The sequence below is a fragment of the Gossypium hirsutum genome, chromosome A01, assembly GCF_007990345.1.
Source record: "Gossypium hirsutum isolate 1008001.06 chromosome A01, Gossypium_hirsutum_v2.1, whole genome shotgun sequence".
NCBI lineage: Eukaryota > Viridiplantae > Streptophyta > Magnoliopsida > Malvales > Malvaceae > Gossypium > Gossypium hirsutum.
The window spans coordinates 28,906,336-28,925,653 of record NC_053424.1 but is presented as its reverse complement, the minus strand read 5'-3'; the positions used below and the strand labels follow the sequence as shown (position 1 = coordinate 28,925,653).

The window sequence follows — 19,318 nt, the reverse complement described above, 5'->3', positions numbered from 1 at the left end:
ATTTAAGACTTTTGTGGTCCGAGTAAATATGACACCTTTCTCCAAACAAGTAATGTCGCCATATTTTCAAGGCGAACACTATGGCCGCTAATTCAAGATCATGGGTCGGATAGTTTCTCTCATGCGGCTTTAATTGTCTCGACGCGTAAGCCACAACTCGACCTTCTTGCATCAACACACACCCTAGCCCAAGCAAGGATGCATCACTATAAATGACAAACTCTTTACCGGACTCCGGTTGTACTAGTACTGGAGCTTCAGTTAAACAGGTTTTTAGTCGATTGAAACTTTCCTGACAGCTTCCTGACCATTCAAACTCAACATCTTTTTGAAGTAGTTTCGTCAACGGTGCAGCTATCATCGAAAAACCTTTTACAAACCGTCGGTAGTATCCGGCAAGTCCCAAAAAACTCCTAACTTCAGTAACATTCCTCGGAGGTTTCCAATCGAGTATGGCCAAAATTTTGTTCGGATCAACTCTAATTCCCGATGCGGATACGACGTGCCCCAAAAAGCTAACCTCTCTCAACCAAAATTCGCATTTACTGAATTTCACATATAACTGCTTGTCTCGTAAAATCTGTAATACTAATCTCAAATGCTCGGCATGTTCAGCTTCATCTTGGGAATAAATTAAAATATCATCAATAAACACAACCACAAACTGATCCAAGTATTGTCTGAAAATTCGATTCATTAAATCCATGAATATCGCAGGGGCATTAGTAAGCCCAAACGGCATCACTAAGAATTCGTAGTGACCATATCTCGTTCTAAAAGCAGTTTTGGGTATGTCTGAGTCTCTAACTCTCAACTGATAATAACCCGACCTCAAATCTATCTTTGAAAATACTGAGGCTCCCTTCAATTGATCAAACAAATCATCAATACGCGGTAACGGATATTTATTCTTTATTGTTACTTTATTCAACTGACGATAGTCGATGCACAACCTCATGGTTCCATCCTTCTTTTCCACAAACAATACTGGTGCACCCCATGGTGAAAAACTCGGTCGAGCAAAACCTCTATCCGTCAATTCTTGCAACTGAATTTTCAATTCCTTTAATTCTGTTAATGCCATACGATACGGGGTTATCGAGATTGGCGTGGTACCAGGTACAAGTTCGATGCCAAATTCTACCTCTCGAATAGGTGGCAACCCCGGTAACTCCTCAGGAAAAACATCTGAATACCCGCAAACCACTGGTACCGATCCGAGTTTCCTTTCCGTCTCTTTGCTATCAAATACATACGCAAGATATGTTTCACACCCCTTCCTCACATATCTCCGAGCGATCATCGAGGATATTGTTGCTGGCACTCCCCTTAAATCAGTAGACTCAACTCGGACTATCTCATTATTTGCACCCCTTAAATCAATGGTTTTTCTTTTGCAACTCACCACTGCGTCATATACGGTCAACCAGTCCATACCAAGAATAACATCAAATTCATCAAATGGTAAAAGCATCAAATCGGCCGGAAAATAGGATTCTCGGATCATTAGAGGGCATCTCTTACACACTTTGTCAACAAGCGCATATTGACCTAAGGGATTTGACACTCGAATTACGAACTCAGTAGACTCAATAGGTAGAGTCTTACTGGATGCTAAAGTCTCACATACATAAGAATGAGTAGAGCCAGGGTCAATTAATGCAATTACATTAGTATCAAAAAGAGTGAAAGTACCAGTGATAACATCAGGGGAGGATGCTTCCTCTCGTGCACGGATGGCATATGCCCTAACAGGAGTACGGGTCTTAGATCGAACAGCCGTCTCAAAAGTCCCTCTCTGACCACCACCCCTGCCTCTTAAAATTCTCGGTGGTCTACCCCTAACCGTTGTTCCACTAGGTCTTGCACCTTGCATCTTATTTCTCTCATCGAATTCCGTGCAATCTCTAATGAAGTGATCCTTCGAACCGCATCTGTAACAGGCCCTGTTAGTGGACTTACCCCAACATTCACCTATGTGTCGTCTTCCACATTGTGGACATTCAGGTTTTTCTTGGCGATTGTTACCCACACTAGCAACCGAAGTAGCTCGTGAGTCTGTTAATGGTTGTGTCCTAATAAAAATTCCCGCAGTCGTCTTCGATTTGTGAGTGTCCTCCCTGAACTTCTTTATAGCTGAGAACGGAGTTCTACTCGTTGATCTTTTACGAAAGTCTCTAGCTTCAGATTCTGCCTTCTTTTTCTCCTTTCCAAGTTCTTCCGCCTTGCAAGCTCGTTCAACTAGTGTTACAAATTCTTTTATCTCTAAAATACCCACTAGTAGCTTTAAACCTTCATTCAATCCTTCCTCAAATCTTTTGCACATAGCAATTTCATCGGCTACACACTCCCGAGCATATCGACTGAGTCTTACGAACTCACGTTCGTATTCAGATACTGTCATGCGGCCTTGCTTAAGTTCCAAGAATTCCTTACGCTTTTGATCGATGAACCGTTGGCTAATATTTTTTTTGAAACTCTGTTTGAAAGAAATCCCAAGTAACTCATTCCTTCGGGACTATGGAAATCAAGGTCCTCCACCAATAGTAGGCTGAGTCTCGCAACAAAGATATAGCACACTTTAAACACTCATCAGGTGTGCAGAACAGTTCATCAAAAACTCGGATGGTGTTATCAAGCCAGAACTCGGCCCTTTCAGCATCATCAGTAACTACGGCTCTGAATTCCTCGACCCCGCGCTTCCTAATCAAGTCTACAGGTGGTTTACTTGGCCTTACAGGATCAGTATTCGATGGCATTATAGGCTCCTGGGGTGGATTATTTAAATTCGGGAATGGTTGGGCAGCCGGATTAGTGCGGGCATATTGTGCGACCCACTCGTTCATCATAGTAAAGAAGGCTTGTTTTGCCCCCTTATTTTGATTATTCGCAGATGACTGAGGTTCAACAGGCGGTGTCCCTTGCGCAGGAGCAGCCGCTACACTTTCAACGTCATCCGCTAAGGTTCTCTCTAAGCCGGGATCCATTTACTAATCAAAACAAAAATTTTAGCCGTCAGAAGTCATCACACTATTAAACACTAACATTAAGGCATGTATAGCTAGACTCATACGCGCTATGGTAGTCCTAGAACCGACTAAATCATAGCTCTGATACCAATAAAATGTAACACCCCGAAACCATGGCCGTCACCGGGATCGAACACGAGGTGTAATCTGGCTTAATTCATCACTTATACACCTTAAACAATTTATTTTAAAACTCCCAGACAAACTGTCAATCTGCGTTATAGTCACTTAAAAATTCGTATCTTGAGTTCTGAAACTCAAAATTTAATTCCGAAAATTTTTCCTGAAACTAGACTCATATATCTATCTACTAAAATTTTTCCACAATTTTTGGTCCGTCCAGTTAGTACAGTTTATTAGTTAAAGTCTCCCCTGTTTTAGGGTTCGACTACTCTAATCTTTGTGTATTACGAACCAGATATCTCTCTGTACAGAGATTCAATGACTATTTCGTTTGTTCCTAATAAAACTAGACTCAATAAGGAATCTTTACATATAAGATATGACTTCTAATTATCTTTGTAGAAATTATGGTGAATTTCCAAATTCGGAACAGGGGATCCAGAAATCGTTCTGACCCTATTTCACAAGATTTTAAATATCTCATACAATATAGCTCATATTCTTGTTTTACTTCTTCCATGTGAAAATAGACTCATAAAGCTTCGATTCCATAATTTATTCATTATTTAATTCCATTTCTACTATTTTTAGTGATTTTTCAATTTCACATCACTACTGCTGTCTGCATCTATTATTAGAGTAAATTTTTACCTATTAGAGTAATTTAACAAACATATCACCAAGTATGATCATGACTAGCCATACCAAAGGCTAATCATTACCAAGCATTTCCTTACTACTCAATAACCATATCGTGAGTGTAACACCGGAAATGATTAGCCATGACAAACGGCATAATAATCAAATAGACTTTAACTATTGCTTATAACTAAGTATCATAAGACCAAATCCAACTTAACATTTATGCCATTTTTGCATGGCTAAAAGTATACATACCAAAGTTCAAACAAAACATAATAGCCTATACATGCCGAAATGTTCTCTTAGACCAACTAAGAAGAAGATACCAAAAAGTTGCAAGCTGGTGTGATGACTTCGACGATGGTCTCGAGCACACAAAAATGGATCAAAGGAACCTAAATAAGTGACAAATAAACACACCGAATGAGTATACAACTCAGTAAGTCATAAGCATTACACTGCTGTCCATTTATAAAATATCATAAAAGAAAACAAATAATGCAAGATTAGGTACTCCATCCATACCGACTATGCTATAATTTCACGCACATTTATCATTACATGCTCTCAACTAGCCAAGCCTCCATTGACATCTCGTATGATATTCGATATGATATTTGATGCATTTCCACACATCATTTTATTTTCGTTTAGATTATACTAATAATAGCATTTCATCTATTCCACAATAATCTTATGTTCCTAACTTCAAATATAATCACCACATAGGTTCAAGACTTACCAAGCTCAGTTCCAAATATAAACATAACGTCTATTCCTTATGAACTCAAAATATCTACTCATTCCGCTGTCCATGATTTACTCGATAAAGTCGCACACTTAACGTTAATAATTATTCGAAAATATATAGTAAGTCCGCACACTTAGTGCTTAATAGTCAAACTCGCACACTTAGTGCTATACAATTAAACTCGCACACTTAGTGCCAATCTCATTATCGTAAATGTTTATACCCGCACACTTAGTGCCGAAATCAACAACTCAATACATCTCACTTCTTTTTACAATCGATAATTTTGTCACTACATGCATTTATATATCATCCCATTCGGCATAAGTACATAAGTATTATGATTATTTAAATCAATACAAAATATATGCTTAACAACTTACCTTGTGTTGGGTAAAACGGTTCCAACTCGGCTACTCGATGTTCTTTCCTTTGCCTTTGCTTGATTCTCCTCCTTTAACTTCTTGAGCTTAATCAATAAATTAACTAGTTTAACCGTCTTGCTAAACATTTATATCAAAATATTAATGATTTCATATCATAGGAGATACATGACTAATTCTTATCTTCCTACCATATGTTTTTGAGCTATTCGGCTAATAACCATATGCTATCACCCTACTATCAATAATCCAATCACACATGCATATATATATATATGGCCGAATGTGCAAAGCTTAGACTCAACATCACCTATGCTCTTAATTTGATGGCCGAATATGCATACATATATATATGATATCAACTATACTATCATCTTTAATTCACCTAAACACAAAATTTCATCTCATGAACACTTGACCGAATTTTTCCTAATCTAGCATGGCTTCACATCTATTTGTAACATCCTATAAATCCACATATACCACATTTCTACATAAATTTCTTTTACTTTTCCACTACTTCCATTCACAACATCAAAAGCACCATACACTTAGCATTTACCTCTTCCTAACCATATGCCATCTAAGTACCCTTTTAGGTAGAAAATTAACATATGGGTTGTAATAAGACATTGGCTACTAACTAGATTTTCACAAGAATTTAGTAAAAGTAACATAAATCCTACCTTAATCAACCCCTTTTGAGTTGGCCGAATGTCTAGAGCATTTCTTCTTTCCTTCTCCTAACTCACGGCAATTGCAAGAAAAGAAAGAAGATGAATACTCCCTCTTCCTTCCTTATTTTATTCATCTTTTCTTTTTAATTCCTTTCTTTAATTTATTTTAATTGCTAACTAATAAAAGAATTGCATTGAAATTCAACCTAGTGGATGGGCATCATGGCTTGGCCGGCCACTACTTGGGTTTTTGGGCAATTTGACATGCAAACCCAAGTTTCCTCACTTTGTTATTATTTGGTCCTTACATATCCCCTATCATATTTTCTTAAGTTCTCAACTAAGTCAATCACATGAAATTCACATTCATAAGTCTAAATTAAAACATCAAATTTTCACACATGCACTAATACTCATAGAGGATATGCAACCAAATTTTTAAATAAATTTTTGGACTCGGTCTTGTGGCCTCGAAACCACATTCCGACTAGGGTCGAATTAGGACTGTCATAGTTTGAATATCATAATAATTTTTTTTAGATTTTATTAGTTTTTACAAAATCCTACTCCTTATTTTTTAATAATTCTTTTACAGATTTTAGATATTTTTAATAATTTTATAATTTAAAAATTACTTCTAAAATAAACTTAAACAAATGAATATTGAAAATTAAATAAACTTAAAATTTGGTTCATTAATAAATTTTAAAAATATTTTATATTAATACTTAATGTTTTTAAAATATATTTTAATTTATAATTTAACATAAAAATATATTATTAATAAATTTTAACATTTTGTGATGTTTAGATTTATTTCTTATATTATTTATAAAAAAATTATAAATAAATAATAGAACAATATAGTATATTTTAATTTGTACAAAAGCTCCTCCACTTTTTCGGTGGAAAACAACCTAACACGTGGCTTCCAAATAATGAGAATACAAATACTATCCACCCCATTACTATACTAGGAAGGATTGTGAAAAAGTAATTAAAATTCCACTTTTTTTTTTGTTGATGGTTTTTATTTATTTTTTGAAATCATGAGTTCATTTCTAGCTCAACTTTTTAATGACAAAATATAAATTCAACTTCTACATAATTAATTTTTTTTATGATTTTTATTGACATTTTGAAATCAAATCCTCTTTGAGTTTATTTCTGACTCATGAAGCCAGAATCCTTTTCCTTTCTGGCTCATGAAGCCAGAACCTTTTTCCTTTCTGGCTCATGAAACCAAAATCTTTGAAAATAATTCATAGAACTAGTCGATCAAATGAACAATCCATTTTACTATTTCAAAAATAAATATAAGATATTAAAAATGTTTTTAGTATGACACTTGTGATAAATCTAAATCAATGTTTTGAAATCAAACTGTTTATCAATTCGACGAGTTTAAATCAAATAAATTATTAGAAAAGTTTTTATAAAAAATAAAAGTCATGTTTGTAACTTGATCCAATTTATCTAAAGTAATTTGTGAGTCAACTGATTTTTAGCCTTGTTCCAAAATAATGTACCAACCAATTCCCGATCAAACAAGTTTGGGACCGTCTACTCTAATCGGGTTCTGGCAATACTAGTCTAAATTGAAAACCGCAAGATTGTTCTAAAAGTAGGTTTTAACATAAAACAAACTTACGGTTGTCCATAACAAGCCAGTAAATTAAAGAAAAACGAAGGCAAACCAAACCAAACAATGTCTAGCAAGTATTAAAAACCCTATTAACCGACAAAAACAAAGCAAATATATAAAGGTTCCAAACTTAAAGCCTAATAAACAAAGATAGCCCAGTTTTGATAAAGGATTTAGCAACTTCTCTGCCAAGAAACTGGACCCGAATTTAGTCACTCAGGAAACGAGGTTATCATTCAGGGACAATGAAGCCAATTGGTCGGCTTGATTGTTGGCCTGTTGCTGAGCAGCAACACTCCTCAACACCTCCATGGCTTCAGCTACTTTGGCCTTCAAAGCTTCTGGTGATTCCAGGAGATGCAAAACCTCTGTTTGGTCCATCTCCAGAAGCATGCCTGTAACCTTGGCAGCTGCATCACGCTCAAGCCGTTCCACAAGGGGGTACAAGCTTTCACCAAGCATCTGCTCACCAGTCCACACATTGAAAACATAGAAGTGTATAAGCTAATTAAGATCTAAAAAAAAGTTAATACCAATTCTCAAAGTAAACAACAAAAGGGCTCACCGTCCTTTGCTGTTCAGGTGTCGCATTTGCAAGAGCTGTAGCCAAAGCTGGAATCGGCATAGGCTGTCCGATACCAGCATCTCGCAAGGGCATGCCACCCATGTCGTATGGAACAGAAAGCATGCCTCCACCAACATTAGACAGTGGAACTTCAGGCATGTTACGACCAGGGGGGTAACGATAGGCATGCCCCCTGGGCATCATCTGAAACAAGTTGAATGGATTAGAACAAAAGACTTCAGCCAAAGCATAAGCATGAAATGCTTTCTAGTACACATGCATACAGCTAACCTGCTGCTGCATCATCGGCATTGGTTGCTGAGTCTGTTGGACAGCACCAGCTCCTCCTCGTCCCCCTGGACGCTGGCCCTGCTGACCCTGCTGGACCATGGGAACAAAGAAGTTTGGTACAGGGGGGCCACCAGGCCTCATTCCAGGAAGCAGTTGCTGCTGATAACCAAAACTAGCCTAGAATAGGTAACGTAAGAAACAAGCATTTTCAAATACAAATCTCCTCTATGAGAGGCAAACTGAGTTATCTAATTGAAACCCAATAAAGGTAGAGAATAATACTAACAAATCATCCAAGCATCCAAAATAGCAAGCCAGTCAAGTTAAAAGGATTGACAAGGACTCAAGATATATTACTTGTGGAGGAAGCATAGCTGGAGGTGCTTGCCCATATAAAAATTGCTGGCCAAGACCTGGAGCACCAGGAGGAAACATTGGCATACGAGGAGCAACTGAGGGGATAATTGGTCTCATTTGAGAAAACTGAGCCTGAACAATAAAAATATGTAATACTATTTGAAATACACGTAGATTCATAGATCCATTAGCAAACTTCTCAATGATTGAGAACATGAACTTGACAAGAATTTCAGAAATATCAGAATACATGTTCCTTTATTAAATTGATGTACAGGACTAAAGAAAAATGCCATGAAAGTATGCACAAATAACACTACAAAAATTTTAATGGTATATTATCCTTGGTCATATTACCTGTAGCCTTGCTCTTCTCTCTTCTTTCCTCTGCGCCACTGCAACATAAAGTGGTTTGCTAACAACCATTTTACCATTCATCTCAGCAAGCTGTAGATGTGTAGCAACATGTTTTAGATTACGATCTACACTTGGATGACCACCCAAAGCAAAAAAGAAACCAAACTTACAGCACGAGAGGCTTCTTCAGGAGTTGAAAATGCAACAAACCCAGAGCCCTTACTAATTCCATTAGGGTCACGCATAACCTGTAAAATTTTGAGGAGCAAAAGGGTAATAATATAAATATCAAGAGAAACAAGATTGCACTAGTTAGCATCAACAATCAAATAACCTAGAAGCATTTCACCAAACCTTGCAAGATGTAATGTTACCAAACTCTGAAAAAAGTTCCTTCAATGTTTCATCACCAATACTATCATCTAAGTTTTTAATGTATAAATTTGCACCCTGAGATTTATCTGCAGCTTCCTTCATACTTTGCTCAAATTGAGCTTTTAGCTCGTGCTCTCTTTCAGATTTTTTCTGGGCTTTTCCAACATACCACTCTTTATCATCAAATTTCTTTCCATTAAGAGCTCCAACAGCTTTAGCAGCATCATCAGCATTTTCGAAGTTGACAAATCCAAAACACTTAGACTTCCCATCTGCATCCCTCATAACTACGGCACTAGTAATTTCGCCATACTCACCAAAAATTGTTTTTAAGTCTTCATCTGTTGTAGACTTGGAAAGATTTTTCACATAAACATTATTGAATTTGGCCTTATTCAATGCAGTCTCTCTTTCCTGTTTTCTAAGGAAATGTCCTACATAGACCTGCTTGTCATTAATCAACATACCATTTAATTTGTCGATTGCATTTTGAGCAGATTCTTCATTGTCAAATTGTACAAAACCATAGCCCTTAGATTGGCCAAAACTATCAGTAGATATCTTGCAAGAAAGAATGTTGCCAAATGAAGAAAATGTATCATGTAATGCTTTGTGGTCAATAGACTTGTCCAGATTCTGAAGTGAAACGAAAAAACCAAAGTTATAGTTAAACATTAAAAGCCAACATTTTTCAACAGACAAATTATGCATACATGAAAACCATTGCAGAAAATAGACCAATGGAAGTCAAAGAAATGAAGGAAGTTTAGTGTGAAAGGCGAAAGTATAAAGTTTAACAGGCAGGAGCAAGAGCCCTACAAAGGTAAGGAACAGCCAACCAAAATTACCATTTTTCTGATTTAAGAAGAAAAAAATATCCTTGGAGTGAAATAGAAATCCAAATGAAGGAAAGGGAAACAAAAGGTAAACATTGAAAACACATCAATACCTTGATAAATATGTTTGCGGTACCAGTCTTACGAAGACTAGGATCACGCTGAGAATACATGATTCGGATAGGCTTATTATTCAGTGGTGTGAAATTCAGTAGATCCATTGCCCTAGCCGCTGCAGGCAAAAATAACAAAAAGACACCGTCAATTAACTTGGAACAATTCCAAAGAAAGAACTGATTCTCCCACATTAATTATCCCACATCATTTATCTTTTTAAAGTTATCTAGTAAAGCAGAAGTTCAAGCAACTCATTGAAATGCCAGGCAAAAGTGGTTAAACACTCAAACATCAAAGCTCAACTTTTTTGAGAAATATTCTTATATCTACAAATTGCAGGAAATTTGTACAATCCTGAAGCCAAGCATAAAACTAAGGTCGGTACTTCAACTTCAATTATAGTTACAGTAACTGAAGACATTCCAATTTAGCACAAAAGGAAATCGGCAAATTGCATAAATACAATAATACACCTAAAATTCTCATACTTTAGGGAAGTAATCAAGAACTGACCATTATGTCATCAATGCAGGACTTTTCTTTCCCTTTAAAAAGAAATTTTCAACAATGTGTTATGAGAAAAGCTTTGTTAAAATAATGAATAAATAATCCTTAAATAATGCCTAGAGAGCGGATCCGTTCAAACAGCATCTACAAATCCTTAATAAATCAAAGTTATCAAATAACCATATATTCATTAAGATTACAAAAATTCAATAATCTATGTTCACATTGTAGAATAATTCTCAATCAAAGTAACTACGCCGAGCAGCCTTAAATTATTAAATTACTGGATAAAAAAACTAATCTTTTACAGTCAAGTAGAAGTCTAACCATCGCGAAGGTTGTTATAATTGACATAGCCATAGCCAAGAGAGCGGCCGCTCGCCAAGTCCCGGCAAACCCTAACTGATGCGACCGGAGCCACCTGGCTAAACAGTTGGTATAGCTGCTCATCGGTAACGGTAACATCAAGATCCCCGACATAGAGAGACGTAAGCATGAATTGCGCTCCTCCGGAAGCTCCCGGAGCCACGCCATTTGGACCGGAAACCGGCGCCTGATGCTGAACCTGAATCTGCGCCATCCTCAAAATAAACTAGCCCTAACTCTCCTAGATCCTTCTCCTTTTTTCGGATTTTTTCCTTTTTTTGCTTCCCTCTCCTATCTCTATTAAATCAGAATTATAGAGAAAAAAGGATTTTAGAACTAAAGTTCAAAATATGTGGGAATTTTTTTTTTTGGTGTTTTGGGGAATGAAGAGGAGAGGGAGTGATAAATAGGGATAGAATTGTCGGAAATCCGGAGGAGAACCGGACGGAAGACAACGCCGACGGAAAATATATGAGTTTTGGGGGAAAATATATTTTTTTTTAAAAATAAGAAAGGTTTTGGGGGAGGAGGGCAGAGAAACTGCACCGCACCGGCGAAGAAGGAACTGTGTCGTTTTTATAGGTAAGACAGTTTGAGAAAAGTTAATATCCGCCGTCTGATCCTTTTAATGGAAATCAGATCTTAGCCGCCTGACAAAATCAGGGTGCTTGCGTGACAATGGGCGGTGAAATTACACGTGGCAATGTCAGCCGTCAACAGTTATACCAAGTTTCTTCCTTTTTTGTGTTCTGTTTACGTCATCAATCTTATTCTCAAACTCAAAAGCTATTTTGTTCGATAATTTTAATGCTTTCTTTTTGTTAATCAGCATTTTGAGAAGAAAAAATATATAATTTTTATTATCTTTTAATACATCCTACAGATAATTATTGAGAATTTTAAAAAAGTTAACGGACGATATTTTGAAATGATTCGTTAGAACTGATAAGATAAGATATAGTAAAATTTTTAAATACATATAATTTGTTTTTATAAAAAAATTCACTGTAAAAATATAAAACCGAACCCTGTTATTTTGCGCAATGCGTGTTGTTTTGACTTGGCCAATTAGTTGTGCTGTTTGTTTTGTTTGTTTTTAATTGGAGTCTTCTAATAAACCATGTTTAGTTGTATTTCAATTATGTTTATCTTGTATTTAGGGTGTAGTACTCCCCTTTTTAAAATAAAAATATTAGTAAATCTTCGGCCAAAGTCTGAAAATAGAACGGATGGTTTTTTATTTCCCAATTTTTAAACTCATATGTGATTTTACATATTTATTATTTAATTATTTTTTAAATATTATATTTTTAATTAGAGTAATTAGAGTAAAATAATATTTTTATTTTAATTGTTAAATATAATTAAAATATATTAACTTTTCAATCTAAATGTTATAATAGAAATTTTTTAAATAATGATTAAAGTTAATTAACATATTTAATATATAATATAATTTTATTTTATATAATTAATGTCAAGTAATATTATTCAAAATAATAATTAATTAATTAATTAATTAATTAATTAATTAATATAATTAACTTTAACATTATTTAAATAATAATTAACCCTTCTTTTTAATAACAAATAGTGTATTACTTAAAAAAATAGTATATTACTTAAAAAGTGTTTTTATCCTATAGAAATATCAATAGGCTCTACAGTACCATCGGCTTTCGAACGACCGGCATCTTCTATCCCTTCTTAGTTGGAGAGGGTGACGAAAAAAGTGACGAACAAAGAGGATTCTACGTTGGTGAATGATGATCAAGATTTGCTGAAGCCTCTGTGGGAAAGTTATCTTATGAAGATAAGTTGACGGCTAATGGAGGGGGGATGTTGTAAGTGCTTGGAGTTTGGTGGATGAGATTGAAGTTTTGCCGGAGGATGTGATTATTAACCGGGGGAAAACTATTGGATATAGAGCTCTCATTAATTGGTTACAACTTCTTTGGTTGCCGTTTGGGAGATTGCAACTAGTTGATTTGGAGCATGATTATTACCTGGTTAAATTTAGTGATGTTGGGGACCATGAAAGGGTGTTGTTGGATGGTCCATGGCAGAGATTTAAATTGCGGTTGCGGTCGCGTTTTCGGTCGCGTTGCGTTTGTCACGGTTGCGGATATAACAAATGTTATTGGGGTCACTGCGGGTATCGCGACACACAACTTATTGTAAAAAAATAATAACGGTTTTAGCAGTAACGGTTTCGGACGGTGCCGCTACCGCTATATAACGGCCGCTATAGATATATCGGACCACTATTTAAATCCCTGAATACAACCACAGTGAAAGAGAAGAAGACATAATTGGCAACTACGAATAAATCGCGATTTGAGATTCTATCTAACGTTGATATCTTGGAGTTTACAAGGATGAATCCAATTTTTGAGGAGGAAATTGCTGAAGAGAATAATACGGATTGTTTGGAAAAATTGAAGGATCTTCAGCTTAAAGAAGTAAAAAAGAAAAAATAGGACAAATAGATTTTCATAACATAAAGGGTGCACGGTTCAGCCCTCGAAAAGAAAGGATGATGGGGAATAGGATAAATACAAGTGGGGCCTGCGATTAATGCAAATAAAAAAGAAAATGTTAGTGAGGGTACTAGTGATGGGAGCCCAAATGTGAGTTGGCCTGGACAAACTATTGTGGACATGGGGCTTCCCTTCCAAGCAGTCATAAAGTAATGATTATCGTGGATGAAAGCCTTGATATGCATGAACTGAGGCAAGACAAAAATCTGCTGGAAAATAGGCAACCAAACCAGAATCTGAAGGAAAATATGGCGAAGGGTGTAAAAAAAAAAAAAAAAAAATCGCAGTCCAAGTCCTACTGCTATTCAAATGTATCAAAAATCAACTTTACAAAAAATTTACAACATAATTAATAGAATGTTTGTCGATTATCAAGTGTTACTGCAGACTCATCCGTCAGCTCAGTCAGTGCAACAGCCTATTTTTTAGTAAAATCGGAACAGTTATTTCGGGACCACGAATCTGATCCAAAAATATAATTTATTTTTATTTTATTATATGATCCATAATATGGTAGACATGTCGTGTGAAAATTTTGATATGAACATTTTATCGATTAAGTGTTTAATTACGAGAAGGACTAAATCGCATATAATGCGAAAGTCGAATTCTAGTAGTTATAAGGATCAAATAGCTATGGAATAGGTCCTTATATGGTAATTAGACCATTAAGAAAAGTATGTAGATTTTTCTTGGTGACTCATCCATTGAATTATGGAAAAAGGGAAAAGACTTAGATTGAAATTACCAAAATACTTAATTAATTAAAAGATCATAGAAGAAAATATCATCATATTATTTTCATTTTCAACCTAAAATTTTATGGAAACCCTAGGAGAGAGAGGGGAAACTTTTACGGCCTAATTGGGTAAGTTCTCTTGTCTCGTTTTTAGTAATTTTGGTATTTTTGAAATCGGGATAGCTTAATCTCTCTATTTAAGGAACTAATTTGAAAAGTTATCAAGGTATGAAAATGGGTCATTGATGTATTATGCTGGAAATTAGAAATTCATGGTAGAAAATGAAATATTATTGATAGACAAACAACTTTTACAAAGTGATTTTTGATAAAAACATGATTTAGGGACTAAAATGAAAAGTTGTAAATTTTGATGAAAAATTCTGAAATTCTATGAATACATGTGCTGAAAAATTTGTAATGGGGCTTTGGTTAGGCTTGAAATAAGGAGTAATTTGCACAAGTTCCATTTTTCGGGCCTAGGGACAAAATCAGAATTTATGGAAAAGTTAGAGGCAAAATGGTAATTTTGCCTAGGATGTAAATTGAGTCCATTTAGATATGAAATGTGTGAAATTGATGGTTAAATAGATCCGAACAACACTAATTTGAAGTTAGATCGAGGAAAGGAAAAGATGTTGGATTAGTAGACTTTTACGCGAACAAGTGTCGAGATAAGTTCGTGTAACTTAATCCGGCATGTAAATATGTTTAATTGAATGTTGTGTTGTATGGAATGTGATTTATATTGATGTACATTTCTTGAATGCTATCATGAGAAATTTTATACATGCTTGAAAATGGTGAAAAAGTGGTTAAGTCCCGATTAGATGTTTAATTCTAATGATTGTTTGCGCTTTCCCGAAACAAATAAGGTCCTGCATTTGTTGCAGATGGGATTTAGCTCAGATGAGTAATCCCAATGACCTTGTTATATAAAATATTTAGCCCGGATGGGTAATCCCGTTATAATATCTCTTGAACATACGTTATGATTAGGCTTTAGCCTGGACTGGTAATCCTAATCAAGCTCCTCTAAGCATACGTTATATAAATGATTTAGCCTGGAATGGTAATCCTATTATATGGTAAGTGCCTCGAGAGAGTGTTTCTGGATTAAGTGCCTTAATGTGTACCCTTGAATAAGGAATTGACGAATTATTGAATTGTACACTTCGAGTGTACTACTTAAGCATCCATCGGAATTCAATGATTCAACAGACATAAAACTCTTGACATGGCACAAGAACTTTGAGATGAATTGATAATGACTTGAAAGAATATTGCTTGATGAGTTCATCTATGTTACTTGATTGATATGAATATTTTGGTGACTGACATGTTTGATGGAATCTATGTGATTAGGCAATTTAGCCAAATGGATGGAAACATAACATTGTATGCCTAGATTTTAATAAACAAGATTGGTAAGTTTAGTTTCTGTTATACGAACTTACTAAGTATGTAATACTTACTCCATTTTATTTTCCCTTATTTTATAATGCTCGAAAGCTCATGAAGGTTAGAAGATCATTGGAGAATCGTCACACTATCAACTAGCATTTTGGGTATATTTAATGAAATCATTTTGGTATAATGGCATGTATAGGTCAACTTGGCCAATAGTGGCTTGAAAATGATATTTTGTAACCTAGCCATTGGAATGGCTAGTAATGGTTTATTTTGGTATGATTAAGTAGATTGTGATGTTATATTCATATGTGATATGTCATGTATACGCGATCAAATGATGCTAATGCCTAAGTTATTCCAAGGTAAGCTTACAAACACATATGCATGTAGTGATATGCATTGTTGAGTAATGAGGATTTCCCAATTTGAATGCTTGAATTGGTTGGTTTGGATGTGTGTTTTAAGTTGTAGCAGCCCGTTTTTAGGGTTAAACAGAACAGTAGTTTCGGGGCCACCAAATCTGACGAATAGGTTTGTAAATATTATATTTAATATTGATGAGTTAATTGTGAGTTTAAAAAAGGTTTTTGATATTGTGATTTTTGTTTTATAAGCGATTTATTAAGTTCAAGTGGTATGACCCTAAGGTCAAGTAGGTTTAGAAAATGAGGTATCGAGACCTCATTTCTATAAACTGAGCCGTAAATATTTTTATAAATATTTATGGAGTGGCAATAAGATGGTATTAAAGTTTTGTTGAAAAATTTTATCGTTTTGATAGTTAATTAAGCAAAAAGGACTAAATCGCGCAAAGCGTAAAAGTTGTGTTCTATAAGTTAAAAATATTAAATGGCTATGGAATTAGATAGTGGGAGTCCTTAAGTGGTAATTATTCCATAATTGTTGATAGTGAAATTCCATGGCTTGGTATAATGGAAATTATTAATGTATATTAAGGTTAAATATGACATTTGGTAATTATAATAAAATAAAATAAAACAAAAGCCAAATTACATGCTATCATCTTCATCAATAGCCGAATGTGAGAAAGAAAATAATGTTCTTAAAGCTTTGAAGGTTCGGCCATGGTTGTTCATGCATGTAAGTCCATTTCGTCTCTGTTTTTAATAATTTTTACGTTTTTGAAATCGTTGCTTTGTGTCTAGCTAGCCCGTACCTCTGATTTCAAAATTTTTAAAGTATTTGGATGATACCATTGTTGAATATTTGAGTATCTTGATGTTTAATGATAGAAAATAAATCTTTGATGGTAGATTATTGAGTTTTGTTAAGTAAATTTTAGCAAAAATGTCAATTTTGGACTAAATTGTGAAATATAATAAATTGTGTGGTAAAAGTGTGAATAAATGAAAAATATGGGCTGATATGAGCATGTTTGAAATTTGGATAGCTTGGGCTATGATGAAATTGACTAAATTTGCATTTTAAGAGCTTAGGGACTAATTTGTAAAAAGGTCAAAAGTGTAGGGGTAACATAGTAATTTTACCAAAATATGAAATTGAGTTAAAATGAATAGAATATGAATTGAAATAGCTGAATTTGATTGATTAGATCAAGTTAAGCCTCGTACGAGTCTATATCGAGGGAAAATAGAATTTTAGACTAGTCGATCGATTTCAACTTTTTGACGATCGAGGTAAGTTCGTATGTATTAAGCATTGTTAAATTTATGCTTTTAATGCTTGATATTGTATAAATTGTCTATACGTGATTATTGTTATGATTAACGACTTATCAGCGAAAATGGCACTTAGTGTTCTGTTCGAAATAGCTTCGGCTAAAAGTGGCACTTGGTGTGCAATTTGAGATAGCTTCGGCTATATATATATAAATAGCACTTAGCGTGCGGTCTGAAATAGCTTTGGCTAAAAGTGGCACTTGTTGTGCAATTTGAGATAGCTTCGGCTGATAGCTTCGGCTATATATATATAAATGAAATTTATTGTGCAAAGTATCGAGGATGGCACTTGGTGTGCAAAACATCCAGAATAGCACTTAGCGTGCGAGGTATCGAGTATGGTACATAGTGTGCGAGACATCGAAGATGCAATGACATTATGTATATGTATGAAATGGTAAGGATTGGTACAAGTATGTACAGAAACTCAACTTAATATGAAATCCATGAATGGTAAGTCCATGAGCATTGTGAAATGATGTTGTGTTAATTTGGTGAATAATGATATATGTTTATAAATGTATGGATTTCTAATTGAAAGAAAGGAAGGTGTGGTAAATTTAGTTATTATCATTTTCTTACTAAAATAGTTTTGGACAACAACAGTAGTACGACTTTGAAAATACACCAAAAATAGTAGAAAGTGAGTTAGAAATTGAATAAAATATGGAATTTAAGCTTATTGAGTCTAGTTTCTTATAAAAGAAATATTGTAAGCAAAAAAATTCATATTATGAGATATTTGAAGTTGTGTGAGACAGAGTCAGAACAATTTTGAAATCCCTTGCTCTGATTTGATAAAATCATTAAAAATTGTATAAAAATAGTTATGGGTTATAATTTATATGCCTATAATTCTTAATGAGTCTATTTTCAATAAAAACAGGCAATAACATCATCCAAGTCCCGTACTATAAGATAATTAATTTTTAGTGAAGAAAGGTCGAAGCTATCGGGCAGCAAAAGAGAGGTGATTTTAAAGAATAAACTGTACTTATTGGCAAAACAAAAAATTCTGAAAATTTTATGATAAGAATATATGTGAGTTTAGTTTCAAGGAAAATTATCAAAACTTAATTTGGAGTCTCGTAGCTCCAGATATAAATAAATTAGTGATTGTGACTCGAGAAAATAGCTTGACTTAACATAAGTAAAAATGCAAAAATGGTTGTATTACCTTGAAAAGCAAGTTAATAAATTGCTTATTATTTTCATATGAACTCACTAAACTTTATAGCTTACTCCCCTTCCTTTTGATCTCTTATAGGTTTATTTAGCTAGCTCGGGTTGGAGATCGCTAGAGATTCAATCATACTATCAAGCTACCATTTTGGGTATAAGTATTCAAATACTTAAGTCTATGGCATGTATAGGGGCTTTATCTTTTGTAATTATGTCATTACTAATGTGGCCAAATTTGTTGGCCTATAATGGTTATAGTTCAATTTGTGTATAGCCATGAATGGTGGCTTATGTTGATTATATGATTATGCATGTGCCTATGTCATGGAGATAAGGCTTGTGATTGTGTGTATGTAATGAATTATATTGTTGTTGGTGAATGTTTGATGGTTTAATTGAGATGAGATGATGTGTTGATAACTAAGGCTTAAATGTGTGATATGGGAGTAATATTATAAACTTTTATGCATGAGAATTAGTAAATTTGAGCTTGACTAAGCATGATGTTTTAAGTATGTAAAATATGATATGAGGTTACCATGATCTTGTATTGTTTGTGGATGATTGAATGTTCAAATGTTCCATGTTAATGGTCAATAAAAGTAAGTATGTGAGTTTGTTATTGAGGGTGGCAATTGGCTTGGAAAATAGCCTAAAAATTGTCCACACGGGCCGTGTGTTCCCTGCATCATGTATTTTAGTTTTGAATTGGCCACACAGGCT

The 19,318-nt window shown here is 34.6% G+C and overlaps 1 protein-coding gene across 1 annotated transcript; it reads right to left on the bottom strand.

The window, feature by feature from the left end:
• Nucleotides 1-7,218: 7,218 nt before the first annotated feature.
• Nucleotides 7,219-11,776, bottom strand: LOC107917920 (polyadenylate-binding protein 2). Its single transcript, XM_016847336.2, has 9 exons — nt 10,983-11,776; nt 10,145-10,263; nt 9,175-9,831; nt 8,991-9,068; nt 8,821-8,910; nt 8,464-8,595; nt 8,107-8,283; nt 7,816-8,019; nt 7,219-7,712 (listed from the first exon to the last, which is right to left on the bottom strand). Exons 1-9 carry the CDS (start codon nt 11,233-11,235, stop codon nt 7,467-7,469), a joined length of 1,956 nt encoding a protein of 651 aa, XP_016702825.1. The 5' UTR covers nt 11,236-11,776; the 3' UTR covers nt 7,219-7,466.
• Between the last annotated feature and the right edge of the window lie 7,542 nt (nt 11,777-19,318).